Raw genomic sequence first — 15152 nt, forward strand, 5'->3', positions numbered from 1 at the left:
CTCCCTCCCTCCCTCCCTCCCTTCCTTCCTTCCTTCATTATTTTTCGAGACAGGGTTTCTCTGTGTAGCTTTGGAGCCTATCCTGGCATTGGCTCTGTAGACCAGGCTGGGATTAAAGGCGTGTACCACCAACGCCTGGCTTGAATACGTGTTTCTACTCTTAGGCATGATAATGACATTATAGATGATTTTATAAAATCTTCTAAAACTCTTGGTATCTCTCTCTGTCTCTATCTTATCTATCTGTCTGTCTGTCTGTCTGTCTGTCTGTCTGTCTGTCTATATCCAGCCATCCATCTGAGACACGGTCTCACTGGGCAATCCTGGCTGGCCTGGAAGTCAATCCTATGTAAATTGGGCTGGCTAAGAACTCACAAAGATCTGCCTGCCTTTGCTTCCTGAGTTCTGGGATTAAGGAAGTATGCCTGGCACTATTTTTTTTTTTTTAGATGAACAATATCTAGGCTTGTAAGAGTAGAGTGGGCTGCTGGGCAGAAGCTGGTGAGCAGTCGGGTGGAGACTGCAGGGTGCTGGTGGGGGTGAAGGGATGAATAGGGATGGAAACATCTGGTGGTTTGAAGGATGAATGGGCACACAGAGGTGTGCTAGACCTTTTTCTTCTCAAAGCCAAGGGAAGGCAGAGAAAATCATACAATAAAAGTAGGAAAAATAAACCCAGGCAAGCAGCCTGGGAGTGGTGGCGGTGAGTTGGGTAGGTGATGCCCTGCTCTGATTCCCCTTAGTGTTTTCTATTGGGTCTAGCCCTCAGCCCTGTCTCTTGGATTTGCACCCTGATCCCGAGTGCAGACGCCTGCATTCTGTTCACTTGAGGCTCTCCCCAAAGAGCCTAAAGGGAGAAGGCGACCTCCATGCAGAACCATCACTCTCATCATGTCCTGCCTCATCCACTTTCCAGTGCTGGGTCTAGCCTCTTCTCTAGGCTTCCGGCACAGGCCATCCTCCCCCATAGTCTGTCCAGTCTATTTCCCTAGCCTCTTCCCCAGGAGTAGCATGCAGACAGGGTGGCTGCTGGCTTCTGTAATCTCTGGTCCCCCTTACAGCATTCTTGTTGTCCGAGGTGCGCTTGCATCAGCTGCCTCATGCTGATCCTGATGCCTTGGAGCCAGGGTTCTGCTCCTTCTCCAAGAGCCAGTCGGCACACGGTGGAGCCGGACAGGCCTCTCTGTGTGCCCGCGTGCTTTCTGCCCGTGCCCCAGTACTCTTCTCCTGGCTCCTCCCCTGCATAGCCCCCGTGGTCACCGTGGGCGCCTTGCTTCTGCTCAGTCTTGTCCTACGGTAGATCTCACGTAACCTAGTGCGCGGGGAACCATGTGGATGGACTGCGGTGAGACTCTCAGGAAGCTGCCGTTTCCAGCTCTCTCCTGAAAAAGTGCTCATCCTTTTCTTGTATCCTTTTACCCACTGCCTGCTCTCTTCTTACAGACCCCTGGTCCTGAGTGCAGCCATGGAGGACAGCCATGAGCTGGACCTTACGTACGTCACAGAGCGTATCATCGCGGTGTCCTTCCCTGCCAGCTGTTCAGAGGAGTCGTATTTGCACAGCCTGCAGGAAGTCACGCGCATGCTCAAGTCCAAGCATGGAGACAACTACCTGGTGAGCGGGCAGGATAGCCACAGTGTGGCATTGGGGCTCTAGGCGGGGGTCCTCCAGAGGGCATGTGAGGGCCTTGATGGGCGTGTGCCTTGCTCGCAGAGAGGAATGGTCTAGGCAGTGGGGGCTGGCCGTGTGCTCTGCCGTTCCACTGTAAGCTGTGCTCTTACTGGTTGTGACAGTCGACTATAGGGGTGGCTTCCGCCTCTGTCCAGCACTGATCACGAGTTCTCATCAGTAAGATTGGCTCCTGGGACTGTAGGTATGCCCAGTCAGCTATCCCTAGTTAATGCCAGGTGGTAGGTATCCTTGGTATTGGGAAGCAGCCTCCTGCTGTGTAGTGCATTGGAAAGGCGAGGGGGGGGGTGTCCAGGAAACAAGGGCAGTGCTGGGGGGCAAGTGGAGGCAGCCTGACTTCACAGCGTGTGTGCTACGAGGGGGCCGCATTTGACTAAGAGGGGGACCGCATTTGAGGAGAAGAACGGCTCCTCACACTCCTCCCTTTGATCGGCCCTGTTCTCTTCCAGGGCTGCCAGCCCCACAGAGCCTCTTTTTGCTGCTGTAATCTCTGCTTAGATTACACGACAGCTTCTATCTAGCACCTTCTCATGCTGCCGCCTTATCTCTGGAGAGCTAATCTTACAAAGACAACAAGGAGGTTATTGTCACCCACAGCAGCCCTTTCCCATGGCTAGACTCCGTGGGGACCAATAGCTGTCGCTTCCAGGATAGTCTCTACATGAAGTGCCTGTGACTTCTTCCAGGGTTTGGGCTCCCGGAGGTCTGTCCTGACCGTGGATAGGAGAGTAGCATCCTGGCCCCCAAGAAGGCCACGCCTCTCCCATCACAGTGCAACCTCTTCAGGACCAGGGCTCCTCCAGGGAAAGCTGGGCCCAGACCAGTCCTTTTCTTCCTACGCTTCCCAAAGAGACAGCTGAGGGCCTTCCAAACCGCACACTTTGACAGAAGGCCCTCACAGCGGTGTCGCTGGGCAGGCGGTGTGCTCTGTGCCCTCCACGGAAGGGCAGCTGAGTGCTGTTGAGTGAAGCAGGTGTGAGTGGGGCGGACACTGAGTGGGCCGGAAGTAACAGGCTGAGTTAAGGAGGAGCCATGTGTCCTGTGAGGGCACCGGTGGTCTTTTGCTAGGCTGGATTCCACACACAGCTGTGGTTTGCCAGTGAGAAGTCTCCAGCTCAGGCTTTTCCTTACCTGGCTCCTCTACTGAGGAACGAGTACTTCCTGTTCCCAGAGTGTCCCTTGTGCTGAAAGGACCAGGAAGAGAGAGCTGCAGGTTTGTGTGTACAGGCCTTATGTTTTCAAATGTCTGCATCCATTGAGACTAAAAAACAGAAAGCAAAGCAAACCAAACCAACAACAGCGACAACCAACAGGAGTTTACCAATTCCCATTTTAGCCAGAAAAAATGCTCATTTTTTTAAAACAAAAGGTGCATGCAGGACTTACAGAGGTTCGTCCACATCTGCCTTCGTTTCTGTCCTGTGGCTACATACATCTGTGCCTTTAGGTCTCTTTTGGTCCTTGATGCTCAGAGGCAACTGTTTCAATGTAGTTGTGCATTTTCCTTCCTCTCTGGGAACCATGCTTTGTCTAACATCGTTTCTTCCCTTTGTAGGTATTAAACCTTTCAGAGAAGAGATATGACCTTACAAAGCTTAATCCAAAGGTATGGGATTTATTTCTTCATTTTTTGATTTTGTAAAATGTAAGTGATGCATGTTTTGTTGTGCAAAAGTTGTTTCTCATAGGCTTTGTGGAACATAGTTTGGTATCAAGGAATAGTAAGGACTGTTTCTATCCTTTGTTTGCTTTGAAAATTAAAAATAACAGATGCCTAGGACATGAGGTCCTGTATACCTCTCACTTTGTCTCCATCAGTGGAAGCGATTTATAATACTTACACAGGCCCCACATCCCTCATCTGAAAATCTGAAGTTCTAGCTCCTCAAAGCTAACACTTGGCCTGGAGCAGCGGCTCAGTAGTTAAGAGCACCTAGGACTCTTGCAGGGGACCCAGATTTGATCCTCAGAACCCACGGTAGCAGCTCACGGCTACCTGTAACTCCAGCTCCAGGGTGGTCAGATGCCTCTGCAGGACGCAGGCACTGCACTTACGTGTGCACACCACCCACTCATACAGAAGAAAATAACTTTTTCTTAGAGGCAGAATTTTGTTGCATGTCACCATAACACCATGGAAGGAAAATGCCACACCCTGGAAATGACATACAGCATTATTGAAAATACGAAAAATTGCCTCAAGGCGCTATACATATGGTGTGTATGAAACAAATGGATTTATTATGTGTTCAGGCATATGTCCTGTTTCCAAGATACATGTATGTGCAGACATCCCAGATTTTGAAATAGACAAAAACCCATCTGTCTGACCTGATGTGCTTTGGCGAGGGATGCTCATTTATAAAACACCTGTGTCGGAAGAGCTGCACCCCTGGAGCCCACAGGCTTCATTTACTGTGCTTCTCTGCCACTTTAGCTTGTCCTAAGTTTGTTAGCTACCACAACCCAAGTGCAAGAGCCTTCGCATTGGCGTGAAGATGTCTGTTCTAAGACCTCTTAATAGTCATAAGTATCCCCTTCTTTCATGATTGTTCTTAGTATCAAAATTTAGGGATAAAATTAGAACTGTGGGACTGTGTTTACATATGTATTCTATGTGTTGAAAAGCTTTGTAGCCATTAGAATAGAACAATGCAGGCTCATCATCTTATAACCTGGGATAAAAATGCTCTAAAATTCAAAACTTTTGAGTTGCTGTCATGTTGAGAAAGTTCAGATTTTGTTGTATTTACAATTTTGGTTTTTCTGAGTGTGGATGTCCAGCTGGTAAAGTCTACCAAATACTCAGAATCTGAAACAACTCTAAACTAATTCTGGTCCCAGACCTACTAGTAAGAGCATAGTATAGAATTTATGTGTCTCATTATGTTGGGTGTCCAGAAAAGGGGCCCAGAGCTTCATGGAGCTGGTATGCTAGCTGCTTTTGCTGTGGTCCAACTTACTGAACTCCTTCCTGTTACTTTCATCTCCTGAAAATAGAATATAGGAGGACAAGCGACTCCCCCATGTGACCCTCCCACACGTGTGGCTAGATGCAGGGCTGCTTGTTTGGGGCTTTGGCCTTCTCAGTGGTGTGTGTGTGTGTGTGTGTGTGTGTGTGTGTGTGTGTGTGTGTGTGTGTGTGTGTGTGTGTTCATGTGACAAATAGAAGCAAAACTTGAAGGTGCTTCCTTGCTTTTAGAGGACTCTGTGTCCCTGAAGTGTGGTCTTCATGGAAACACTGGGTTCACTATTTGCCAGACTCCCATTTTAGCTTGAAAGGGCAATATTTGACAGCACTGTGGGCCATAGACTACTGTTTTAGACCTTGGAGGACCTTGGATTCCTCTACAGTCACCTCTGAAAGGCCTCTGTAGAAGTGTCACCCAGCTACAAAGGAGCAGACCAGCACCTGGGTGCATCAGCCTTCAGAAGAGGCCTACACGACCCCCCCCGTGACTCCCAAGTCGATCACATCACCATGAGATTACCACGGAAAGGTCCAGGAAGTGGAAACTGAGGCAGCTGTCTTCTCTCTTGCAGACCATGGATGTGGGCTGGCCTGAACTACATGCACCACCTCTGGACAAGATGTGCACCATATGTAAAGCCCAGGAGTCCTGGCTGAACAGTGACCCCCAGCATGTGGTCGTCATCCACTGTAGGGTGAGTGTCCCTGCTCGCACATGCTCTGGAGGGCCAGCTGGGCTTCCAGCGTTTAAGGGGTCACAGGGGTTAAAGTGGGTGCTGGTCACAGGCACCCGATGATTGTCTTGGAAACCACCGTGTAGTTGGTGTGACATGCTCCATGTCGGTGTGCATTTTAGATTTCCTGTTCATCATAAAATAAAATAAAGTGAACCCCAAGCCCACAGTTAGGCTTTAGAATTCGTAGGTCTGAGGTTTCTGGTATAGCTAGACTTTTAAAAGCCCCTTTATATCTATTCTGTTCTACTTGTCCATTCTGAATGTTACTGAAATTGAGATGAGGTATAATGTGATTGAAAACATATGGATCACCAAAGATGAAAACACCTCCTTCCTTAATGATTTTGGGCTCTCTTTGAGTGGGTGTCCAGTCTATGTTGGACTTGTGAAGTTCCCCATCATTATCCACTATGGGGGTGCACATTGCTTTAAACTACTTTTGAAATACCCAGAAAAGGTGCCATGAGAGATCAGCTTTTCATCTGAAGTTGCGGTTGCCGATGCCATCCAAAGTTCACCATTATCGTGCAGGACTGGAATTTGCTGGCTTTGCAGAGTGGGTGTTTCCTTTCACACATGCCAGAGTGACTGCTAGACAGACCTGTCTCAGTGAGGGCAGGGGCAGAGTACAGCTGAGCTGCAGTAGCCATTCTCCTGCTGGCTGCAAGGGGGTGTTTTGTGTTCAGCATGTGCCCAAGCCGTTGCCAACTTGAAAGAGGCCATGCTTCTTTCTGGTGGGAACGTCTTCCACATTTTACACCTTGTTTGGGAGTCTGTGGCGAGGAAGATTCCCGTCAGATGCTGGTTGGCGTGAGTCTGGGATTTTTGTTAAGGTCAGAACAGAACTGGAAGCCCAAAAGGCTGTTGCCTACACGAAGAGCCTGTAGCCGCAGGTGCGTCTCACCCGCTACGTGTGTTTTCCTACGACCTGTGAGCTTAGAGCTGACCTGAAGGTGGAAATTCTTACGGTGTTTGCACTTGGAGTCCGACAGGAATGAGGACACACTAGGTTCCCTCCCTCACCCTCGCTGCCCGATGGAGAACTTGCACCGTGCACACGAAGCTTAGATATACACCCAGGTATCACATCGGGATGCCTGGCTGGCCGCCTAAAATGACCTTGGCCGTGCCCCCCATCTTTCGTCTTTTGGAGAGCTTTAGGATTGTCATCATTTCTTTGCATGCTTGGCGCAGTCTGCATGAAGACATGTGTTGCTGGGCTTTTGGAGGGAGATTTAGTACTGACTGGATCCCCTTACCTTGTTCGGATTTTTCTGGGCAGGTTGTGTGCTCTGGGGGACTTAATTTCACCTGGATGTCTACTTTACGGGTCTGCAGTTGTCCATGGTAGGGACTCAATTTCACCTGGATGTCCAGTTTATGGGCCTGCAGTTGTCCATGGTAGGGACTCAATTTCACCTGGATGTCCAGTTTATGGGCCTGCAGTTGTCCATGGTAGGGACTCAATTTCACCTGGATGTCCACTTTATGGGCCTGCAGTTGTCCATGGTAGCCTTCCAGGGCCTTTGCATTGTGTGTAGTTGGCTGTGCAATTTCCCTTTCATTTCTGTCCTCGGGTTTCAGTCGTCCCTCCTTTAAATCCTAGCCAAAGGTTTGCTGATTTTAATTTAGCTTAAAAAAAAAAACAACTTTCAGTTTGTTGATCCTTTCTGTTTTCTGAATCTCTGTTTTATTCTGCTCTACTTTTTTTCTATTTTCTTTCTTATATTACCTTTGTGTGTAGTTTAGTGTTTTTGAGGTTTTTCAATATGACATCTTTCCTCTCTCTTTAGATGTGGACATTTAATGTTATAAACTTCCCCCTTAGTACTGATTTTGTTGTATCCAATAAAATTTTAGTGTGTTTTTTTCCATCTGTCTCAATATATTGATTTCTTTTATGTAAATGGGTGTTTTAGCCTAAACGTATGTTTGTGCACCTCATGTGTGCCTGGTGCCAGGGGAGACCAGCAAAAGGGTATTTGATCTCCTGGAACTGAAATTACAGGTGATTGTAAGCCAGCATGCAGTTGCTGGGAATTGAACTCAGGTCCTCTGGAAGAGCAGCCAATGCTCAACCACTTTGTAGCCATCTCTCTAGCCCATGTCTCGATATATTTTGAAGCATTCTTTTAACCCCTTGTTTGACTGAATTGCTGTGCAGTAACGTGTTCTCTAACGTCTACAGTTTTGAGAAGTTTCAAGTCCCCATCCCCCGTCCCCCATTCTGGTTTATGCTTTCCCACCACGGTGGTCAGAAAGGGTACTTGATAGGGTCTCGTTCAGGCTTACCCTCTTGGGACTTGCTTTGTGGCTTCTTGTATGAACTATCGTTGGGCTGTTCTTTGTGACCTTGAAGCACATTCTGCTGGTGGTGGTGGTGGGATGCCCTGTCCACGTGTGATAGGTTCATTTAGTCCGAAAGGCAGTTGGGTCGGAGTTCCTTAGTTATTTCTTGTCTGGATGATCTGTGTCCTCCTGAGATGAACTGTCAAGGTCCCCACTATTGCTGTAATGCCCCCCACTCCCCTGGCCTCATCTCTCCTTTGCATCATAACCAGAGCCACGCAAATTATTGATGGCATCAGCAGTAAAGACCATCCTGTGTGGGTCTGCTTTTGGCTGAGCTGCTGTTTCCTTCTAAGTGATTTCTCTTCTTAAGACAAATACCATTTAATGCAAGAATACATTAGTAGCATTAGTAGCTTTCTAGCTAATAATGCCAAGAACCAGGATTGCACTGCCAAGAATTTGCCAAACATCTGCATTGGTATCTCCCAGCATGCCCAGCTTTACATGATGATTGACTTATGAAGACTTTGAGTTTGTTCATTTACTTGCTATTAAGAATAGAGCTGAAGGCTGGGCATGTAGCTCAGTTATAAAGTGCCTCCTTGTGTGCACAAGGTCCAGTCTCTAGAACTGACTTTAGGGGAAAACAAAAGGAAGAAAAGACTAGAGCTGGGGAGGTACAAATTGGTGACCTTCCAGTTTGGCTTTGCATGATTTGGGATGAAGGTTTGGCAAATGTTTCTCAAAAGAGCTAGAGAGACTTTTAGGCTCTGCATGCCAGGTGGTCCTTCCAAGAGTTCTTCAAGCCTGCAGGGTGGGCGGGGGCTGCTGAAGCCAAGCAGCCAGGTTCCAGGCAGATGATGAGGGCGTTCAAGATTCATGTGATTTTCATACGTCTCACAAACCGATTCTGTTTTTCTTTCTACAATGCTTAGAAATATGTGATGATAAAATTTAGCTCACAGATTGTGGAAAAGAGTTGGTGGGCACAACGGAAACGGCTTATGGGCTGCCATTTGCAGACCCCTGTTGGTATGTCGCAGTAGTGTATCCTGAGGTTTCAGTTCAGTCTGTGGCTCTGAGGAGGGGTGCTTTGCCATGGAGCTTCTTCCTCTCTTGCTGGTAACGTTGACTGTGAATGTGGTTGTGCCTAGAAGGACTTCCATAGCACCTGCCTAGGATGCGGATTACCTCCTGTGTATAGCCAGTCGTGTCCCCCACCTGGTCCCTGCCCCCCTCCTGTGTAAAGTATGGTATTGGGCACTGGTGTGGGATGCCACCAGCTCACCATATTCAGAGGTCCTGCCACTCAGAGCTACACACACACACACACACACAGCCCTGTTGTCACTCAGAGCTACACACACACAGCCCTGCCACTGTCAGCCCCTGGGCAGGGCATTCATTCCTGTTTCACCTGGGTAATTAAGTCATGCTAATTGCTGCAGTTCCTGGCACCGGCTCACCTAACCTAATTGGGAGGCGGTGAATGACTGGCTGGTGCCATGTGAATATGCCCTCTGGGAACTTCTGCAGACACCCAGCTAGCACCTGCTCTTGTTATGGGCCCCTGTGTGAAGACTCCCCACCGAGAAGGCTCGCCAGGGTTAGGGAGGCAGCGGGATCGATGCTTGCTCTGTCACTCTGCTCATGGTTGGCCTGCTCCTGTCTCGTTATGTCTCTACGTGGGATTCTGTAGCAAGAACGTTGACTCCTCTGTGGTCTCCTGCAGGGCGGCAAAGGACGCATCGGAGTGGTCATATCCTCCTACATGCACTTCACCAATGTCTCAGCCAGGTAGGATGGAGACGGGGGCTCCTTTCCACGGGGTGCTGGAAATTGGGTTGGTATATGTGGGCCGTGGTCTTCCTGGGAGCCAGCCTTGTCTTCCCTCTGTCCCTTAGCACCGGAGTGTTCTGTGCCTGACCTCAGCTTCCGCAAGGCTGAAAAAGTCATGTTCTGTGTGATTGATGCCAGGGAGCTCTGTGAAGGTGATAAAACTGAGTGAGCCCAGTCGTTCTGTAATGAAAAGTGACAGCTGATGTCACCATGTTGACATCCTCACCGGGTCACTTTACACCTTGTAAATTGTGATATTGACAATCACCATTTTTTTTTACATGTTCTCGGAAGTCTGCTGTGTGTTTTCCTCTAAGATAATAGGATCCTGGCCTTAGCGCAGCCATCCAGGCATGGGACAGTCAGGGTGTCTCCTGTCTTCTGAGGCACCGCAGGTCTCTGCTGAGACTAAACTCCAGCTTAGAAAATGTCACTGGGTAGGAGTGTGTCTTAATTTAATGCCCTTGCCTAGTGGACACAAGACCTCAGATTCCTCCCTAGCACGGCACAAGAAAAGACAGTAATCATTCCTGGTGGCTTGTGCACGCTCCCGGCCGTGTCAATAGCTGTGTTGTGTGCGCACACAGGCCATTCCATGCTGGGGAAACCGGAGCCCCCACATCTCACTTGTGAACCTCTCCTCTGCGCTGTGAAGGAGTGAAGTTGGACTTTTGGAATGTTTTCTCTGGAAACAAATGGAGAGGCTGGCGCTGCCAAGGAGGAAACCCTACCCCAGGGTGAAAAGCAGAGAGAGCCCTGTGGGTTTGAATGAGTATCATGTGCGTGCCAGCCACATGCAGATTCCCAGGCACAGTGGCCCCTCAGTTATGTGAAAGGAATTTGGTCGGAGACCACACTTAGCCCGGTTGTTTCTTAATACAGACCACCCGAGTGAGCGCAGTTTAGAGACGTTTCCCCAACTGTAGGCACTGCTCCATCTGGGAAACCAGCCCTGCTTCCCCAAAGCCTGTCCCCAGAGCTGTAAAACACTGCTCTCTCTGTATCGCTGGTACGTTACATGCAAATGTCAGGAAGTATGCATGCATCTCTCTGGACCTCAGTCAGCATCCTGACCTCATCTGAACCTTGAGAACTGAAGTCGAACCTCCTCATGCTGTGGCCATTCTGTATGTATCTACCCGTAGAGTGCAGTCTGAGCAGCCACTGCTGCTGCTGCTCAGCAGGGGTGTTTTCCTGTTAAGTGGGTGGCCATCACTGCACTTTTTGTCTCTTGCTCTTCTAAGTTAATCCCACCTCATGAACATCTGCCCCTGTACAGCTCTGGAGGCTGTGAGGCTCTGTAGTCCTTGGATTTGGTTATTACATATTTAAGCATTTACTACATTTTCCTACCAGGTTGCTTTCCCTTTTCTTTAAGATGCTATTCTTTTTTATTTTTTTGTTATTGTTTTTGTTTTTCGAGACAGGGTTTCTCTGTATTGTTTTGGAGGCTGTCCTGGAACTCTGTAGACCAGGCTGGTCTCGACCTCACAGGGATCGCCTGTCTCTGCCTTCCGAGTGCTGGGATGAAAGGCGTGCACCACCAATGCCCGGCCTTTTTAAAAATTTTTTTAATATTATGTGTGCAGTATGTCTGTCTGCACACCAGAAGAGGGCACCAGATCTCATTACAGATGGTTGTGAGCCACCATGTGGTTGCTGGGAATTGAACTCAGGACCTCTGGAAGAGCAGCCAGTGCTCTTAACCTCCAAGCCGTCTCTCCAGCCCCCTAAGAGCTGCTACTCTTACACATGTGCCCAGTCTCCCTCACCCCTTAGGTACTACGTTAGACAGGGACACATCCGATTTAAGTTTATTCTGCAAGTGTCACAAAGCAGAGATGCCAAGTCACAGAGAGAGAACATTCTTGTTCTGGGCACTCTGGAGAGTTCAGAGGAGGAATGATGCCAAAACTAAGCGTCAACACTGGCCAGGGTGTTTTCTCAAAACCTAATTGAGTGCATGGATTCCAGAAGAGAGAATGCTTAGATGTCTTTCAGCCTGGGAGACACATGCACTTGCTGTCTGACATGTTCTGGGCTGGGATGGCCAGCCTTGCTGGCCAAGCCCTGTGTTGTGTTGAAACAAGCACATGAAGTGAGTTAGGCTTCACTCACACTGAGCTTATTTAGGTGGTTTCCTTCGTCCTCCTTATCTCCGCACGTGTTTTGCGAATGCCATGTTAAGTATCTGTCACTTTTCTGGAGGGTACATAACACATTTTCAATGGAGAACTCATATGCCTATCTGATTTTTGTCGTTGTTTACTCTTTGAGGCAAGGTCTTAACCATGTAGCCCTGGCTGGCCTGGAACTTACCACGTGAACCATGCTGGCCTTGAACTCATAGACCTCTGCCTGCCCCTGCCTTCTGAGTGCTGGGATTAATGAATTTAAGACATGTGCCACCATGTCCGGCTGCCTGGCTGAATTTTAAGGATGCTTTTGGTTTAAATAAGTCTTTAAATAAGTCATGGCTTGGGTCAGGTCAGCAACTCTAGAGTACCCCACAGTGAGGTTTCCAGAAGGTTCTGTGAGTACTGATGTGAACATTGGGGGTGGGCTTGAAGGTCAGTTAGGCTGTTGCAAAGTAGATTCACTTTCTGTGGCCTTACTTTAGAAATACCCAGAGAAGCCCAAGCCCCGCACACCTTCCTAACCATCAGCCTCGCCCTGTCCTCTACCTTCAAGCCTTCCTGTGAAGCAGCTTGTCAAGTGTCACATAGTATACTTCCGAGACTTCACAGGGTGCACACTGTGCCCACATGTTAGCTTTGATCCTCCAGGCGTTAGGCCCCCGGGACCCTTTCAGCCAGTTCCTCTCCCTGTGAGCCAGGGGCACATCTGAGTATCACACCCTTAGATGAGGAGTCCAGGCTGGAGTTCAGTGTAGTCTGTGTGTGCACGGTGTGGCTCGTTGTGGGAGAATGTCACTGGTAGACAGGGGTGTGCATCCTGGCCATTCAGCTGCGACACCACTGACTTGACATACGTACTCATTCTCCTCCCTCACTTCTCCTTCCCCAGCGCTGACCAGGCCCTGGACAGGTTTGCAATGAAGAAGTTTTATGACGACAAAGTCTCAGCTTTAATGGAGCCCTCTCAGAAGAGGTATGCGTCTCTCTTGGGGCCAGAGGTCCTCTGACCTCTGCTCTGCATTGCCTTTGGGTCTGGCCTAAGAATATGGGGGAGGGGTTTGCTGCTTCCCAAGGCAAGGATGTGAATCACCCTGTATGTCTAGTGAAAGCCGTGTGTCTGTTGAGGCCTGTGTGCCACCATGGTCACTCCCAGATAGGGTGACTCAGGCCACCTCTCACTTCGGCCCTGAGGGTCTTTGTCTCCATCCAAGTGTGAGCTCTGTTTTCCATGGGCATGTTGAACTCACGTCTGTCTGCCATAGCAGAACGGGGATCTGTAAACTTGACGGAGAGGCTAGCGGTAGGTAGATGCTTCAGGTTGTGTGGTCTTCAACTCCCCAGTGTTGTAACCCAAACCAACCGTATCTTGTATGGAAGCGAGTGACTCCGATTGTGTCCTAATAACTTTACTGACACAAATGGGGGTTTCAGATCATCCGAGGCTGACCTCTACAGCGGCAGCCCTTCTCTTGGGTGTTTCCTGCCAGCCTGTCCTAGCTGCAGCATGTGGTGGCCCCTGGATGTACTGACACGCAGCTGTCAGGGAGCAGGGCTTTCTCCTTCTGAGGCACTCACGTGGCTTCACTGCAGTCCTGTCTCAAGCCAGACACCAGAATTTGTCCAAGAATTCCAAAAGCAGATGAAAATGACTCGCATTTTGGAGACAGGATTTAGTTGTAGCTCCGAGCCCTTGTATGTGAGCCTTGATCCTTCACGTCTGCTTTCTCCAGCGAAACTGCAGGCTGGACCAGCAGACATAGTGACTCTACTGGTTTGGGTCCGCTCAGACAGGCCTAGGCTGGAAGAATGTGGGGTACCTTGTGGGACCCTGGGTTGAAGCCAGACAGTGTCCTGTTTTAAGCAACAGACCCCACAGGGAAGCCACTTTTGCAAACTTCAGCATACTAAGACGATTCCACTTAAACAGCCCCTGGTTCTGTTTTGAACTCCTGAAGTATTATTTTTCCAGTTTTCAAAATGACAACATTCCTAAGACTTGCACAGAAGATGAAGTGCAAACAAGATGCGACTCCCACAAATGCCTGGACCCAGCAGGCAAGCGTGGCTGCCAGGATTTTCCACTTACAGAATTAGTAGCTTCTAATGATATTGGAGTGAGGGTAGACACAGGGAAAACATCTCATTTTAAAATGCTCCAGCTCTCATGTTTCCTTCCGGGCTTGCATTTTATAGTGACAGCAGGGCTCAGTGTTGCATTCCCAGCTACTGCTCTGCTTTTGAGATTAGGGCCGCCGCTTTCTGTTGCTTCTCATGCTGCCTCGCCTGGTGCCTATATTAGAAGACACTAACCAGGTAATTACTGAGTGGTCCAACAACTGAATGCATGCTTCAGCTGGACCTCAGGAAACATCAGAGACCAGAAAGAGTGTGTGATAACTTCTCTCATGGGACTATGCACCTCCCTGTTGTCTGAATGCCTGTGGACAGGAGGGTGCTTTTCTGAAGGTTATGCTGGGAACGAAGCCAGGAAATAATTTCAAAGTCAAGACCATAATTAGCTCTCTTTAGGTTGAGGGAGAAACTTAGGATTTGTGACTGAGAAACTCAGTATTCTAAGCAACCGTGGACAAAGAAGAAATTGCCCAGAACCTCTTGGGAGTGGGAGGGGACTGGATCTAGATCCTGCCTATAATCTGCGGATACCCAAGTCCTTTGCATAAAATGGCTCGGTATTTGTGCAGTGTCGCTGTATATTCTTCTGTTTTCTAGTTTTACTAACGTCCACAAAAATGGATTCTGTTACAACATTTGATAAACGTATATTGTGCATTATGCTCATATCCTCCCACTGGTCCCCTTCCTTCCCCCAGATTGTGCGTGCGTGCGTGCATGTGTGTGTGTGTGTACCATATACATAAAATCTGGGTTGGCATTTGTGAGAAGACACAGTATTTGTCTTCCTGACAATATTGCCACGATGGTCTTCAGTTTGTCCACTCTGCTTTCTTTCAGGCTGATTAGCTGTCTATCCACTGTAAACCTTCCAAGTTCCATTAACACTAAAGACAGTGTCAGCACTGAGTGCCTCGCTGTTATGATCTATTGGCTGTACTGCATGGGGAGTCACTGAAGGAAAATAACCTGCATGCCTCCCGCAGAGATGCAGATTCTTTTCCTCCAGGATGTCTGATCTGATGTTGCCTGAATCTGTGGATGTAGACCTTGTAGATACTGAGGCTTACAGGGGAGTCCCCTGTGAACTGAGCGCCCTCTAGTGGAGAACCTGGAAGATGATGTCCGTTAAGGGCAAGTTTCAATGAGGAAACTTGAGACCTGGGGTGTGTGGGGGTCTGCCTTCCCTTCCTGAGTGATCACCTGCATATGGGTGGCTCATGAGCAACCTTATGCAGATGCAGATTTCTGTTGCTGTCACAGTTATGAACATCTTGCCTATATCTCCCCAGTGCTGGGATCACAGGCACGTCATCATGCATAGAAGACCAAAACCCTAAACCCAAAAACAC

General features: G+C 48.8%; 1 protein-coding gene across 5 annotated transcripts in view; it reads left to right on the forward strand.

Moving 5' to 3' along the window:
• Tns3 (tensin 3) overlaps positions 1-15152 on the forward strand; it is a 233842-nt gene that overhangs the window by 117233 nt on the left and 101457 nt on the right. For all 5 annotated transcript variants that reach the window (XM_040746680.1, XM_040746679.1, XM_040746678.1 and 2 more), the window contains 5 exons: positions 1444-1615; positions 3246-3296; positions 5234-5356; positions 9423-9487; positions 12557-12640. In XM_040746680.1, coding sequence (XP_040602614.1) covers positions 1466-1615; positions 3246-3296; positions 5234-5356; positions 9423-9487; positions 12557-12640 — 473 coding nt within the window. In that variant the 5' untranslated portion in view covers positions 1444-1465. The remainder of the gene's footprint in view (positions 1-1443; positions 1616-3245; positions 3297-5233; positions 5357-9422; positions 9488-12556; positions 12641-15152) is intronic.

The sequence above is a fragment of the Mesocricetus auratus genome, unplaced genomic scaffold (genome assembly GCF_017639785.1).
Source record: "Mesocricetus auratus isolate SY011 unplaced genomic scaffold, BCM_Maur_2.0 Super-Scaffold_100006, whole genome shotgun sequence".
In the NCBI taxonomy this organism is placed as follows: domain Eukaryota; kingdom Metazoa; phylum Chordata; class Mammalia; order Rodentia; family Cricetidae; genus Mesocricetus; species Mesocricetus auratus.